Raw genomic sequence first — 16,217 nt, forward strand, 5'->3', positions numbered from 1 at the left:
TCAACGAATACGTATATGATTTAATTTTTTTTTCCAGCATTTACGATCCCTTAAATTTGATTGAAAAATCACGATCCATTTACTGCCACTACGATGTCCAATTTTAAATACTTATTTTCTTGCTTAAATGTTCGGTAACCTCCCCTCAATTTTTTTTACCGTAATTTTCGAACATTTTTCTATGCTGTGTAAAAAAATCAGATTTTTCTGCAGATTTTTAAATAGTGGCCATGATCTCATTAATTGGAGCCTGATTACAATATTGACTTTTAATTTACAAAATTAAAAAAAACAATTGCGATGTATTATTTCGAGTTTTTGCTGGTAGCGCCGCTATTGTCGCGCACCGCTGCTTGTTTCGGGCCCTTGTATCTCTGTTCAGCATCATGGCCGCCGCCTGTCAATCGTATGGCGCTGTACGCGACCAGGAAGAACCACAGGAAAAACATAGCTTCGCATCGCGATGATGTATTTGGAGGTGAGGATCGTTCGAGTCAAGGTGCGTCAGTTATCTGGTAACACTTGTCAACTCGACGTCACAATAATATTTGTATTTGTAGAAGTATGAATATTTGACACGCGAGAAGCGACACTAAATACATATACTCTGTAATAGTGAAAGTTGACTTAAGGAGTTTCGGTACAGGCGATACAATGTTGCCATGCTAATCCATGCTAAAAAAATTCAAAAAGTTCAGAATTTTATAAAATTTGGTGAACATATTCTTTAGTGCCAAATTTGACGACACAAATTTTTAAAGATTTTTCTTCTACACAGTTATCGAGTAATTGATCACTAAAGTTCACGTGTATAAGCATAGCGTTTCCATATATATAGGTATACATTCCGGGCATAAGAAATCTGCTTTAATGCGTAATTACTCGATAACTAAGTAGAAGAAAATTTTGAAAAAATTTGTGTTTTCGCACTTGATGTTGAAGAACATTATCACCAAATCTGATCAATTTCTTAATATTTAGACTTCTGTACCGAGACTCCTTAATATTCAATATACCGGAAAATATTATTTGGAGTAACACGTGTAGTCCAAGTAACTTGAAAAAGGTTTTAAAAAATCTCGATAGTTAATTGAATGAATATGATATTATCGTTCCAAATCATTTGCATAATTTCTAGTATCGTCCAAAAAATGTTCTACTGACATACTATATTTTTCCTTTGCCACAGTATTTTTTTCATATTACTAAAATTAGAAATGAATCAATTCTGGAGACAACAACGTTTTATATGATGGTAGCGCGCACTCCTTACACCCGATAACTCTTTTTGCGATCCTTCCTAAAAATGAGACTCCAATTACAGGTTCATCTTCCAACATCCATATGATGAACTGGTCAATTTCCATTGTTCGAACCAGTCATAGGCGCACGCTTTCAAAGACAGTGTTTACTGAAAAGTTTCAGTAAGAAATGGTTTAATTTCCAAATATCGGAATTTAGAATTTTTAGATCCTCTTTTCTCTTTCGTAAGACAGGTGTCAGTGTGCAGGTTCGTGCACTGACCAGCGAATTTTGCCTAGAGCGGGTCAAACCTTCAGATTTCCTCATCTTGCTATCCGAGGAGCTTGGCTCGAACTTGATCTTCAAGAACAACGGATACTTTTGTCCAGGAGCATCCAGTGCTCACTATTGCATTATTGTGACGCGATCAGGTATAACCTGGCTAAAGCGTATTGCGATAAACAATCTTTTTGTATATCGAAGAAAGATAGGCTCTATTATTTCTTTGTTGTGTACAATTTTGGTGGGAATAAGGAAAAGATGAAAGGAAAGATTGGGAGCATTATTGGCGTACGGGTGGTGCTCCGCTGACGCAAGAGCGTTCCATTCATAACCTTCTAATGAATTTTTGTAAAACCAGAAACCATGTCGGCGTAAGATTTATTTGTACGGTATATCCATGTATATCTATAATATGTATATAGATAATGCATGTACAGATGCGAATGTACTAATGAACCGTCAAAGACTAGAAAAGCTGTGTGAAATAGTGAACTATGATCAGAAGAACGGCCGTGAGAAATGAAAAAAAAAATTTTACGAAAATAAGTTAATTTGTTTTTCCCCTCTTTTCCTAAAAATACAGTAAAGTGAGCATGAGTTTTATGACTACATGTTGACCATCGAGAAAAGCATCCGAAGAAACGCAGCTAAACAGGTCTTAATTACATTCAGTCCCTTTCAAATATTAGGAGTAATCCATACGTAAAGGAACCTTAATCATATTATAATTTATTACCCTTTTTGCATGGTTATAAAACGTAATTTGAACGTAATTATAAAGTGTAATTTTTCCACTTTTATAAAAAGTTTGTGGTGGAATTTTATGTACGCAAGTGTTTTGGTTTCGACACAAACTTCGATCCGAGTACTACTACCTTAAATTTCAGAAATTCATCGATTGATAACATAGATGTTTATCTCAAAAAATAGAACGTAGAACACTTGTGCCTAACGTGACGAAAACGAGCACCAGTTATTCGATACAAACTATCCCTACAGAGAGATTTGCGGCAAAACTTACATTTCGATCCATACCTAGAGTTGCATTTGAACTGTTCGCAGTAGTTCGGTTGTCATTCAGTTAGCCGTCTTATACTTAAACTCTGAACGAACTGCAGGTCTTCTGTAAAAGAGAGTGAGTCAATTACAGCAACGAAGATTGTAAAGTATTTTAGGTAATTATGCAGTTTGAGGCCTTTTCCCAAAAATGATGGGAAAATTTTTTTGTCAGCCTCCCCCCATGGAATATCATTTATGATGACACAATCAACAGCTCTAAGGGAGAAAAAATTTTTTCCATCATTTTTGAGAAAAGGCCTCAAACTGCATAATTACCGTATTTTACTTTAATACGGGACTTCAAATATTTTCCAATCATCTCGACTTCTGACTAGGAATACTTTACAATCGATCACGAAATTCAATAACGATCGCTCATCAAAGAGTCCGAAAACATCTCTCCGGTAACGTACCACGTATGATGACAAGTTATATCACTTATTGTAATTTACTAACACCTTACATTATATCAAGAATATATGGGTCATTTCACCAATTATGGAATTAATTTGTACCGGAGGGTATGAACTATGAGTAATGGTAATTGCTTTTCAAAAGTACGCGTCACCGTGAGCTTTCATGATTTTTTTCAAGTTTTTCTATTGAGCCGTTTCGAAACTATAGAGGTTTGAAAATTTGCAATTGTAGACGTTTCGTGGTGAAATATCGAACCTCTGAAAATTTTTTTGAAAGATTAAACGTAGTGATTTTTATGTAAAAAAATTTCAGCTTATCGATAAAAATATTTTCAGTATTCTCCGATATCAGGAGGATCCCGAAAAAAGCGATTATAACTTTAAAATCGCTTTATCTCCTAATGTATAATTTTTGAAATTTTTTAAAATTTTTTTTCGAAAAATTCAGACTTTTTTTACAAAGAAACAGTGCTATTTTATTTACCGATTCTTAAAAAATCAACCATAAAACAGTTAATATGAAAGTTGTGTTATGTAAATCGGTGTGTGCCGTGCTGTCGCAACGGTCGTCATGTCATTTATAGGTTGAAATTCCTTGTTAAAAATGTTTCTATGCTAACAGTGTCGAAATGAACCAAGATAATGAAGATATAATACCATCAACTTGCCTTACAATTTTATATTTTCTCGCACCTGTTATGTTTTTTATATACATATTCAGGTACATAACCACTGAATACAATATATCGAGATCTTTGAATTTCAATCTTTTTAAATGACGTGACGACCGTTGCAGCAGCACGCCGTACACCGATAATTCATGAAACAACTTTCAACATAGTTGTTTTATGATTGATTTTTTAAGAATCCCCAAATAAAATAGCACCATTTCTTCGTAAAAAAGTATACTTTTCGAAAAAAAATATTAAAAAAATTTTTAAAGATGATACATTAGGAGAAAATGCGACCTAGGAAAAAAAAGGTTGGGACAAGTACATTGATGATCCCTTGTTTGCTGATAATTATATACATCCATAAAAAAAATATGAAATTTTTTTTTTAATTGTAAAAAAAGAAATCCCCCTATCAGCTGATCGCAGCGAAACGCATAACTCCCGTCTTTTTGCCCTGCGGGCAGTCGGGAGTTGAAAATGGGATAATACAATTTTTGGAAAAAAACGTCAACTATTGTGGTTGTTTAGCTTTCTTTCGCTGTGTAAGGATTCGTTCAGATCGTTCAAGACCCTTTTCGTTTTTTCCATTTTCTACAATTCGTCTTTCTAAAGCATTAGATTCGATTTATGAGCTTTCATTTTACAAGCGAACAAAGCAAAGAAGAAAAGACTTTTTGTTTTCATTGGTTCAGAAAAAATGATAATTTCGGGTGGGAAAGACAGCGGAACATAACTCTATCCTGTATTTCGTGTGATTGAACGATGAAAATCCTATATAATTGTTGTCACGCAAAAATTTGCATTGCTCGGTTTGGATAACCGCCCGTGTGAATGATATCAACGGCGCACATATAACAGGAAGTTATACCGTTTGAAATGTCTAAAGTTAAGTGACTCACGATTACATTGAAATTTTCAGGGACTGCTGGGGGCTCTACTGATAGTTCAGAATCGAACTCATTTTTCCAAGTCATTAAAAAAGTTTCTCGGAGATCACTCTTGAATTTCTGGTCGGAGCCGCCAAAGAAGAAAGAAAAGTGCGCGGATCATGTCTGTGATTGATTTTTTAAGAATCCCCAAATAAAATAGCACCATTTCTTCGTAAAAAAGTATACTTTTCGAAAAAAAATATTAAAAAAATTTTTAAAGATGATACATTAGGAGAAAATGCGACCTAGGAAAAAAAAGGTTGGGACAAGTACATTGATGATCCCTTGTTTGCTGATAATTATATACATCCATAAAAAAAATATGAAATTTTTTTTTTAATTGTAAAAAAAATTACTTTATAAAAAAAATACAGAACAATTCGAAAAAAATTTCACAAATCTCGAAAAAACATTAGCTTAAAAAAAAAACTAATCTGTATCTATTTTTTAAAGTGTCAAAAAATAACAAGTAAAACATAAAAAACCGAAACATCACGCTTGAAATAATTTTGGAAACCGATGCCTCATTCTTCTTATTTTATTCGAACAGCTAAATCAATTAAAAAATCTTCCATCTAATTTACGTGCAAGTATTTTCTAATCAATTGAAAACAGTCACCATTTGAGTTACGTGCAGCATTAAAATTTATGAGTAACTTTAGTAACTTTTGCATAATCTTAAGCCCGTGCAAAGTTTTTTCTCAGAAATTACGACACTGATCATGCTGATTTTGGACTCATTCGACAGAGAACTTCTTAATTAGCGAAAAGTTCAATTTTCAAAGCCGTACATAATTCATGAGTTTCGTAATTTAAGAAAATCATAAGCGAATTTCACCCCCACCACCGCGAATCGTTTTAATCAGAGAAAGTATAGTCTCGGCGAGAGCCTCAGGCCAGCAGACGACAGGGCTGTCAATGTACTTGTCCCGAGACTCTACCGAGTCTCTTGATTTTAAAGTTACAATCGCTTTTTTCGGGATTTTCCTGAAACCGGACAATATTGAAAATATTTTTATCGAAAAGCTGAGAATTTTTCACATAAAAATGACTACGTTTAATAATTCAAAAAATAATTCAGAGGTTCGATATTTTCAACACGAAAAGTCAATAATTGCAAATGTTCAAACCTCTGTAACTTCGAAACGGCTCGATAGAAAAATTTGAAAAAAATTATGAAAGCTCACGGTGGCACGTATGCGTGAAAAGCAATGACCATTGCTCATAATTCAAACCCTCCGACACAAATGAATTCCATAATTGGTGGAATGACCCATATATAGAAAATCCTAGGTCCCTCTATCATATCCTACTATTGTACTTTACTAATCATCTGTCTTCATTGAAGAGTATATAAACATTCCTAGATCTCTTTATCCACGACTTTTAAGAGTATGGATCAGTTGATTAACTTCACTTGGAATTTTCGAAATCGAAATTCTTTGACACAGTTTGATCGATTAAAAAAAAGGCTCTGTTAGCCTACGCATAACGATGCCAAAAATCGACTAACACAGCCTTTTTTTAATCGGTCAAACTGTGTCAAAGAATTTCGATTTCGAAATTTGCAACTATCTCTCTCTCACTCACGGTTGCGATATACCGACCTCTTAATACCTGTCCTCAATTGCAACTACACACAAAAGCAAGACTTTTCGAGGGTCTCTTAGCGTGCGTCCACGATACTCAAACGAGTATGTCTATATATAAACGCACTGCGTATATACCTCCATGGAAAAGACTACTATGGGGTATAACGTTTACCGCTCGACGCTCAAATACCCAAATCTTTCCTTCACACCCCTCCGGACGTGACACACGTATCAATTTCTCATTGTGGCGTTTGCATAAATGCGATTCGATAACTCCTAAACATGCACGATATCGGTTATTGTTTCATATGTAATCAACCACCGGATGTGATAAAATACCGCAGAAATACCAAAGGAGGTCACTTATTTCAACCACATTTGTATTTGCGCATTGATACAATAATTATCATGCTGAAGAAAACTTATTGCAACCTATAGATATTGTTGGAAAGAATATCGTTTTTAAAACAATGCAATATGAAATAGCCTTGTTAATCCACGTTCATTCCACGAAAGATAAATACGCAACGTGTGATACACTGTGAATTCAGAAATAAGAAGAAACCCCTTTGTCTGTCTCTTATTGAAACTTTATATAAGCTCGATGCCACTAATTTCACATCTATGTCTATAAAACATTGACAGTTTACAGAGGTCTTCGGAACTGATTTACAAGACATTGTTGAAAAGGGTTAAAAGTGGACGAATGTCTTACTTGACTAATTCGAAATTAAGGGCTGCGTTTCTTGAAATTTAGTATACTGTCGGAAAATCAAATTCGTGGACAGAAAAAATTATGAAACGTGTGGTCAAGTGGCGTTTATCCGAATGCGGTTCTACGTTTGCGGAATATATGTGAATTTTGTATCAACTAGCCACAACGCGGGCGCTGCGCACCCGCTTGTGCGGCAAAAAACTAATTAATAATGATGTTTGGCAACGATCCATGACAACGAATAAACAAAACCATGGCAACGAATAGAGGCTTTACATTTCGATATATCGAAATGTCTTTTTTAAGAAAGGATTCGTTAAGTTCCAACCGGACAGTTTTAAGAGATATTCATTCAACAGATCACATATGTTGGATATATCCATATTTTCAATGATAATAACTATTTCATCTTGAGTTGATAAGACAATTTATTGTTGGAAAACAAAATTTATTTTAAAAATAAAATGTGTTTTTTTTTTATTTCAATTTTTTATTGAAGCATATTCTTAGGCAAATAAGGAAATTTTGCCAATTTTCAATGGAAAAAAAAAATATTCTATATTTTCAGAGAAGGTGTTCCGCTTTGCCTGCCTGTTCCGCTTTGCTCTACTCTTCCCTATATCAGACTTCAATTTTTTCTATTTTTGTTTCGGCGAAATGGTGGCTGTCAAATTTCTTTTAATTGGTGCAGTTTTGGTAGCAATCGTTGTTGCAATTTCACTGGTATCTCATCCCGCTGGTTTCGGATACAAAGATGAGCCTACTGGTAAATATTTTCATAATCGATTACTCGTACTTTCTACTAAAGATAAGCTTTCTCAAAGGGTGTAAAATGATGATTAACATTTTGCAGTTCAATACTTCTACTTTCAAAATCTCTTTCAAAAATTGGATTCGCATTATTTCTAGAGCATCCAGGCACATTGAAATATGGCGCGTTGAAAACTTTTAATTGTAATTGTGCAAAAACTTATTATCCAATAACACTTGAATTGTGCATTCAGAAAGTACCTCCGGAAATCTTCCATTTTGCAAAGAGCCTAGCTGCAATTGAAATAAAAACTCCCAACTGAAAAATCGTAGAGCGTATTGAAAATAAAATGAAACCGAGAAAAAAAATAAATGTTAGAAAAAAACAACGTTTTAAAAAAGATATGCGTTTCCAGAAAATGATTTATTTTCAAACTCTTTTTCTTGAGAAAATAGCAGTAAACTTTAAAAAGACTGAAATAAAAAAAATAAATGAAATATAATTAAGATAAATAAGAAACCATTAGATTGTTGAGTAAAAGTCCCTCGAGACTCGATTCCTATGGTTAATATTGATTGATGGTAAGTAAGTCATTTATATACAAAAAAAAATTTTAATATAATTGTCGAAGTTGAATGATTGTATAAAGTATGAAAGTTATGGAAATAAAAAAAAATGAGATCACTTTCTAACGTAGCCAAGTACAGTGAATGAATTAAGGTTCTTGTGGAATTCATTCGTGTACACTTTTAGCCCTAATCCCTCACTTATTCAGAAAAATTTTCCAGCAAACGTCACAGAGCAACAAAGGTTTCTCGAATGATTCTGCAATTATTAAGAGATTATCATCTGTTTTTATGCTAGCTCGGATTATAAACTTAAAACAGTTTACGCGTACAAGTGCATGCATTGTATCTATACGATGAACTGCACAAATTCATTTTCAACATTACACACAAGCTTGGCGTGCATGGTTTTCAATCGGAGTACCATCTCATCCCGTATACTGCAAAATAACTTTTATTTTATTATAGTCGATTTGGCATGGAATGCCATATTTATTCAGTGGATTTATTTTCGAATTGAAGAAACGTGAATACTGTTTTTCAAAAACATTCTACGCGAATTGACTTCCATACGATTTAGAAAGACTACATGCAGTCCTCTCGCAATAACACGAACAATCTAATGTAACAATGTATACTATCCAGTCCGGTATACTGTTGTTCTTCGTTCATGTGAAGAACGCTTTTTTATAAAAGTGTTCAAGAAAATATTTTATCACGGAAACGAATTTATTATTGAAACTGAAACAACTTGATTTATTGAAACGTTCTCGTGCCAGAACGTCGCCGAGCCCAAACGTCCTCGTGCCGAAACGTGACGCACCCAGTGTGACCATTCCAGAGAAAAGTTGCCTCAAAGAAATCCCCCTATCAGCTGATCGCAGCGAAACGCATAACTCCCGTCTTTTTGCCCTGCGGGCAGTCGGGAGTTGAAAATGGGATAATACAATTTTTGGAAAAAAACGTCAACTATTGTGGTTGTTTAGCTTTCTTTCGCTGTGTAAGGATTCGTTCAGATCGTTCAAGACCCTTTTCGTTTTTTCCATTTTCTACAATTCGTCTTTCTAAAGCATTAGATTCGATTTATGAGCTTTCATTTTACAAGCGAACAAAGCAAAGAAGAAAAGACTTTTTGTTTTCATTGGTTCAGAAAAAATGATAATTTCGGGTGGGAAAGACAGCGGAACATAACTCTATCCTGTATTTCGTGTGATTGAACGATGAAAATCCTATATAATTGTTGTCACGCAAAAATTTGCATTGCTCGGTTTGGATAACCGCCCGTGTGAATGATATCAACGGCGCACATATAACAGGAAGTTATACCGTTTGAAATGTCTAAAGTTAAGTGACTCACGATTACATTGAAATTTTCAGGGACTGCTGGGGGCTCTACTGATAGTTCAGAATCGAACTCATTTTTCCAAGTCATTAAAAAAGTTTCTCGGAGATCACTCTTGAATTTCTGGTCGGAGCCGCCAAAGAAGAAAGAAAAGTGCGCGGATCATGTCTGTGAAAAAGAAGTCATCAGGAAGCTCAAAGGCATAATTACCCGCCAACGTCGGCTTATCGAAGGATTGACTATGGAGAGACTGGAACTAAAAAGATACATCGGAGATTGCGACTTAAAAAATTATCGTAAACTCCAAGAATGTGATGAACTCGAAAAACTGAACGTAAAGATGAATCGAAGTTTGACTGAGTGCAACATTATAACTGAGTCTCAAACGGAAAGAATCCGCAACCTCGAAACATCAATTGGTAACGTGAATGGCGATCTTGTCAAGTGCAACAACAAAACCGAATCGCAGACGGAAATAATTCTCAACCTCGAAACAACAATTGGTAACGTTACTAGCGATCTTGCCAAGTGCAACAACGAAACCGAATCGCAGACGGAAAGAATCAACAACCTCGAAACATCGATTGGTAACGTGACTAGCGATCTTGCCAAGTGCAACAACGAAACCGAATCGCAGACGGAAAGAATCCGCAACCTCGAAACAACAATTGATAACGTGACTAGCGATCTTGCCAAGTGCAACAACGAAACCGAATCGCAGACGGAAAGAATCCACAACCTCGAAACAACAATTGGTAACGTGACTAGCGATCTTGCCAAGTGCAACAACGAAACCGAATCGCAGACGGAAAGAATCAACAACCTCGAAACATCGATTGGTAACGTGACTAGCGATCTTGCCAAGTGCAACAACAAAACCGAATCGCAGACGGAAATAATTCTCAACCTCGAAACAACAATTGGTAACGTTACTAGCGATCTTGCCAAGTGCAACAACGAAACCGAATCGCAGACGGAAAGAATCCGCAACCTCGAAACAACAATTGATAACGTGACTAGCGATCTTGCCAAGTGCAACAACGAAACCGAATCGCAGACGGAAAGAATCAACAACCTCGAAACATCGATTGGTAACGTGACTAGCGATCTTGCCAAGTGCAACAACAAAACCGAATCGCAGACGGAAATAATTCTCAACCTCGAAACAACAATTGGTAACGTTACTAGCGATCTTGCCAAGTGCAACAACGAAACCGAATCGCAGACGGAAAGAATCCGCAACCTCGAAACAACAATTGATAACGTGACTAGCGATCTTGCCAAGTGCAACAACGAAACCGAATCGCAGACGGAAAGAATCCGCAACCTCGAAAGAACGATTGATAACGTGACTAGCGATCTTGCCAAGTGCAACAACGAAACCGAATCGCAGACGGAAAGAATCCACAACCTCGAAACAACAATTGGTAACGTGACTAGCGATCTTGCCAAGTGCAACAACGAAACCGAATCGCAGACGGAAAGAATCAACAACCTCGAAACATCGATTGGTAACGTGACTAGCGATCTTGCCAAGTGCAACAACAAAACCGAATCGCAGACGGAAATAATCCGCAACCTCGAAACAACAATTGATAACGTGACTAGCGATCTTGTCAAGTGCAACAACGTAACCGAATCGCAGACGGAAAGAATCCACAACCTCGAAACAACAATTGGTAACGTGACTAGCGATCTTGCCAAGTGCAACAACGAAACCGAATCGCAGACGGAAAGAATCAACAACCTCGAAACATTGATTGGTAACGTGACTAGCGATCTTGCCAAGTGCAACAACGTAACCGAATCGCAGACGGAAAGAATCCACAACCTCGAAACAACAATTGGTAACGTGACTAGCGATCTTGCCAAGTGCAACAACAAAACCGAATCGCAGACGGAAATAATTCTCAACCTCGAAACAACAATTGGTAACGTTACTAGCGATCTTGCCAAGTGCAACAACGAAACCGCATCGCAGACGGAAAAAATCAACAACCTCGAAACATCGATTGGTAACGTGACTAGCGATCTTGCCAAGTGCAACAACGAAACCGAATCGCAGACGGAAAGAATCCGCAACCTCGAAACAACAATTGATAACGTGACTAGCGATCTTGCCAAGTGCAACAACGAAACCGAATCGCAGACGGAAAGAATCCACAACCTCGAAACAACAATTGGTAACGTGACTAGCGATCTTGCCAAGTGCAACAACGAAACCGAATCGCAGACGGAAAGAATCAACAACCTCGAAACATCGATTGGTAACGTGACTAGCGATCTTGCCAAGTGCAACAACAAAACCGAATCGCAGACGGAAATAATTCTCAACCTCGAAACAACAATTGGTAACGTTACTAGCGATCTTGCCAAGTGCAACAACGAAACCGAATCGCAGACGGAAAGAATCAACAACCTCGAAACATCGATTGGTAACGTGACTAGCGATCTTGCCAAGTGCAACAACAAAACCGAATCGCAGACGGAAAGAATCAACAACCTCGAAACATCGATTGGTAACGTGACTAGCGATCTTGCCAAGTGCAACAATGAAACCGAATCGCAGACGGAAAGAATCCGCAACCTCGAAACAACAATTGATAACGTGACTAGCGATCTTGCCAAGTGCAACAACGAAACCGAATCGCAGACGGAAAGAATCCACAACCTCGAAACAATAATTGGTAACGTGACTAGCGATCTTGCCAAGTGCAACAACGAAACCGAATCGCAAACGGAAAGAATCAACAACCTCGAAACATCGATTGGTAACGTGACTAGCGATCTTGCCAAGTGCAACAACAAAACCGAATCGCAGACGGAAATAATTCTCAACCTCGAAACAACAATTGGTAACGTTACTAGCGATCTTGCCAAGTGCAACAACGAAACCGAATCGCAGACGGAAAGAATCCGCAACCTCGAAACAACAATTGATAACGTGACTAGCGATCTTGCCAAGTGCAACAACGAAACCGAATCGCAGACGGAAAGAATCAACAACCTCGAAACATCGATTGGTAACGTGACTAGCGATCTTGCCAAGTGCAACAACAAAACCGAATCGCAGACGGAAAGAATCAACAACCTCGAAACATCGATTGGTAACGTGACTAGCGATCTTGCCAAGTGCAACAACGAAACCGAATCGCAGACGGCAAGAATCAACAACCTCGAAACATCGATTGGTAACGTGACTAGCGATCTTGCCAAGTGCACCAACGAAACCGAATCGCAGACGGAAAGAATCCGCAACCTCGAAACAACAATTGATAACGTGACTAGCGATCTTGCCAAGTGCAACAACGAAACCGAATCGCAGACGGAAAGAATCCACAACCTCGAAACAACAATTGGTAACGTGACTAGCGATCTTGCCAAGTGCAACAACGAAACCGAATTGCAGACGGAAAGAATCAACAACCTCGAAACATCGATTGGTAACGTGACTAGCGATCTTGCGAAGTGCAACAACGAAACCGAATCGCAGACGGAAAGAATCCGCAACCTCGAAACATCGATTGGTAACGTGACTAGCGATCTTGCGAAGTGCAACAACGAAACCGAATCGCAGACGGAAAGAATCCGCAACCTCGAAACAACAATTGATAACGTGACTAGCGATCTTGCCAAGTGCAACAACGAAACCGAATCGCAGACGGAAAGAATCAACAACCTCGAAACAACAATTGGTAACGTGACTAGCGATCTTGCCAAGTGCAACGACGAAACCGAATCGCAGACGGAAAGAATCCACAACCTCGAAACAACAATTGGTAACGTGACTAGCGATCTTGCCAAGTGCAACAACGAAACCGAATCGCAGACGGAAAGAATCCGCAACCTCGAAACATCGATTGGTAACGTGACTAGCGATCTTGCGAAGTGCAACAACGAAACCGAATCGCAGACGGAAAGAATCCGCAACCTCGAAACAACGATTGATAACGTGACTAGCGATCTTGCCAAGTGCAACAACGAAACCGAATCGCAGACGGAAAGAATCCACAACCTCGAAACAACAATTGGTAACGTGACTAGCGATCTTGCCAAGTGCAACAACGAAACCGAATCGCAGACGGAAATAATTCTCAACCTCGAAACAACAATTGGTAACGTTACTAGCGATCTTGCCAAGTGCAACAACGAAACCGAATCGCAGACGGAAAAAATCAACAACCTCGAAACATCGATTGGTAACGTGACTAGCGATCTTGCCAAGTGCAACAACGAAACCGAATCGCAGACGGAAAGAATCCGCAACCTCGAAACAACAATTGATAACGTGACTAGCGATCTTGCCAAGTGCAACGACGAAACCGAATCGCAGACGGAAAGTATCCACAACCTCGAAACAACAATTGGTAACGTGACTAGCGATCTTGCCAAGTGCAACAACGAAACCGAATCGCAGACGGAAAGAATCAACAACCTCGAAACATCGATTGGTAACGTGACTAGCGATCTTGCCAAGTGCAACAACGAAATCGAATCGCAGACGGAAAGAATCCGCAACCTCGAAACAACAATTGGTAACGTGACTAGCGATCTTGCCAAGTGCAACGACGAAACCGAATCGCAGACGGAAAGAATCCACAACCTCGAAACAACAATTGTTAACGTGACTAGCGATCTTGCCAAGTGCAACAACGAAACCGAATCGCAGACGGAAAGAATCCACAACCTCGAAACAACAATTGGTAACGTGACTAGCGATCTTGCCAAGTGCAACAACGAAACCGAATCGCAGACGGAAAAACTTACCAAGTGCAACGCTAGAACTAAGTCTCAGACGGAATCAATTCGCGACCTCAATACCAAAATTGAGAACATCAATGCTAACTTAACCAACTACATCCACTCAACCGAGTCCCAATATCGTTTAATTCGTAATCTCACCGCAGACAATATCTCTACGAACAATCGCCTAATTGAACTCAGAATCAAATACCAAGATGCCGCAGGACAGCTCTCAAAAACTCTTAATGAATTTAAACGGAATCAAACTGAGTGCATAGCCGGAAAGTCAAGCTCGTGTCCTAAGACGATTCTACCCCCGAATAACTGCACCCTTGTTACCATTCCTCCTCGGGGTGTGGTAATGTACCTTCAAAATCGGAAAGCCGCGCTAGAGGCACAGGTTAAAGATCTGATTGCACTAAATCAGACTTGTCAACAAATAATCGAAAAGTGTCAGAAGTTTGCTAGTGATACTGTGTTGCTAGATGCTTGAAAGGAATATGAATACGCAAAGTATTTAGAAAAATTCAAAAAGGGCTTCCTCTCCGCGAGCTTTGCTTTCAAGTAAGACTGCAATATTATGGGTACAGGCAAAATGTCCGATTCAATATTTATCCTTTCAATTTTTATCCTCGTATTTTATCCTGGTATCAATGAAGGTTTTATCCAGGATAAAAACCTTCATTGATACCAAAACTGAAATCTGCAGAAAAGCATTACTTTTTTACGAGCAGCAAATAAGAAGTTACAGTGAGGAAATCCAAAAGACCATCATAACAAAACTCTTTTATTTTCGTATATTAACTAGTCAATGTTTTTCGAACACACAAATGCCAATATAAATTGTTAGTTTCAGCAGTTATTCATTATACACATATTTGATATACCAATTTTTCTCAGAACATTATACTATAATTGCATAAATTCTTTGTACGTCGTGTTACTCATCAATTAGATTAATTCCTTAACTTATTTATGACGACACGTCGCTCTCGCTAGCTCGTTCTTCGCTCATAGACCTCCAATCTCCTTTCGAAGTCTGTAATTTGGAGCGACCGTTCTTTGAAATACGAAAAGAGCTCTTGAGGTAACTTTATCGTCAGGCTTATTTCATATGATTTTTAAAAAAACGTTGTATGCTGTATTTCGATCTTTAATAAAGGGATGTGTAAAATTTCAGAGAAATGAATTATTAAAATTGGTGGTTTTCGTGAAGGAATTTCAAAACGTCATACAAAAACCTAACTTCCGGTTGCTATAAAAGAGCATATTTGCCTAGAAATCCATGAAATTCTGGAAAAAAAACTGCAATTCGTATACTTAACACTTGTAGTAATCTGACACTACCAAAAAAAGTTACCCTTATCGTCCTATTTTTTACGAAATATTAAGTTCATTTTGAACTTCCGGCATTGGATTTACTTCGACTCACTACGATAAAGAGACATGACAGTAAAGCAGCAGCTGAGTGTAGTCCTAACCTTAATTTAACAGATCAACAGAAAATAGGTTAAACTCTCACGGGTGGTCGACTAGAAGAAGACGGAAAGAACCGGTGTTGCCAAACGTAAACGTAGGGCGTCTACGCGAATCGTTGGGCTTACTTTTTTAAAATTTTTATAATTCAGCGCGAACATTTATTTAAAGGATTCCATATGGAAAATTTTACTTATTAGAAATAATTTTTTCCCCATATGTCAACAATACTGATCACTACAAGTCTCAACTATAAGCAGTGGTATGACTAGACTGAAGCGATAAAGTTACCTTAATAAATTTCGACTTTGAAATGTACGTTCTTCGAAATGTTTAAAGTCATCAATGTTCAAAGCTCACGGAAAACTTTCCAGGTAACCCTTTTTTTGAGTACCAAGTGACTGAACTAATTGCTTTATATAGTGACGCG

At 37.7% G+C, this 16,217-nt stretch overlaps 1 protein-coding gene and 1 long non-coding RNA gene across 2 annotated transcripts; both read left to right on the plus strand.

The window, feature by feature from the left end:
* Positions 1 to 390: 390 nt before the first annotated feature.
* On the plus strand, positions 391 to 2,186 carry LOC122414819 (uncharacterized). The gene is made up of 3 exons (XR_006261821.1): positions 391 to 478; positions 1,325 to 1,424; positions 1,493 to 2,186. It is a non-coding gene; the product is annotated as an uncharacterized lncRNA (long non-coding RNA).
* Positions 2,187 to 7,566: 5,380 nt separating this feature from the next.
* On the plus strand, positions 7,567 to 14,804 carry LOC122415253 (nucleoporin nup211-like). The gene is made up of 2 exons (XM_043427238.1): positions 7,567 to 7,675; positions 9,604 to 14,804. Exons 1-2 carry the CDS (start codon positions 7,567 to 7,569, stop codon positions 14,802 to 14,804), a joined length of 5,310 nt encoding a protein of 1,769 aa, XP_043283173.1.
* Positions 14,805 to 16,217: the final 1,413 nt, after the last annotated feature.

The sequence above is a fragment of the Venturia canescens genome, chromosome 8, assembly GCF_019457755.1.
Source record: "Venturia canescens isolate UGA chromosome 8, ASM1945775v1, whole genome shotgun sequence".
NCBI lineage: Eukaryota > Metazoa > Arthropoda > Insecta > Hymenoptera > Ichneumonidae > Venturia > Venturia canescens.

Coding starts and splice junctions, on each gene's coding strand:
- LOC122415253 (XM_043427238.1), top strand. CDS start 7,567: ATGGTGGCTGTCAAATTTCTTTTAATTGGTGCAGTTTTGGTAGCAATC. Junction 7,676..9,603: donor ATACAAAGATGAGCCTACTG/GTAAATATTTTC, acceptor TGAAATTTTCAG/GGACTGCTGGGGGCTCTACT.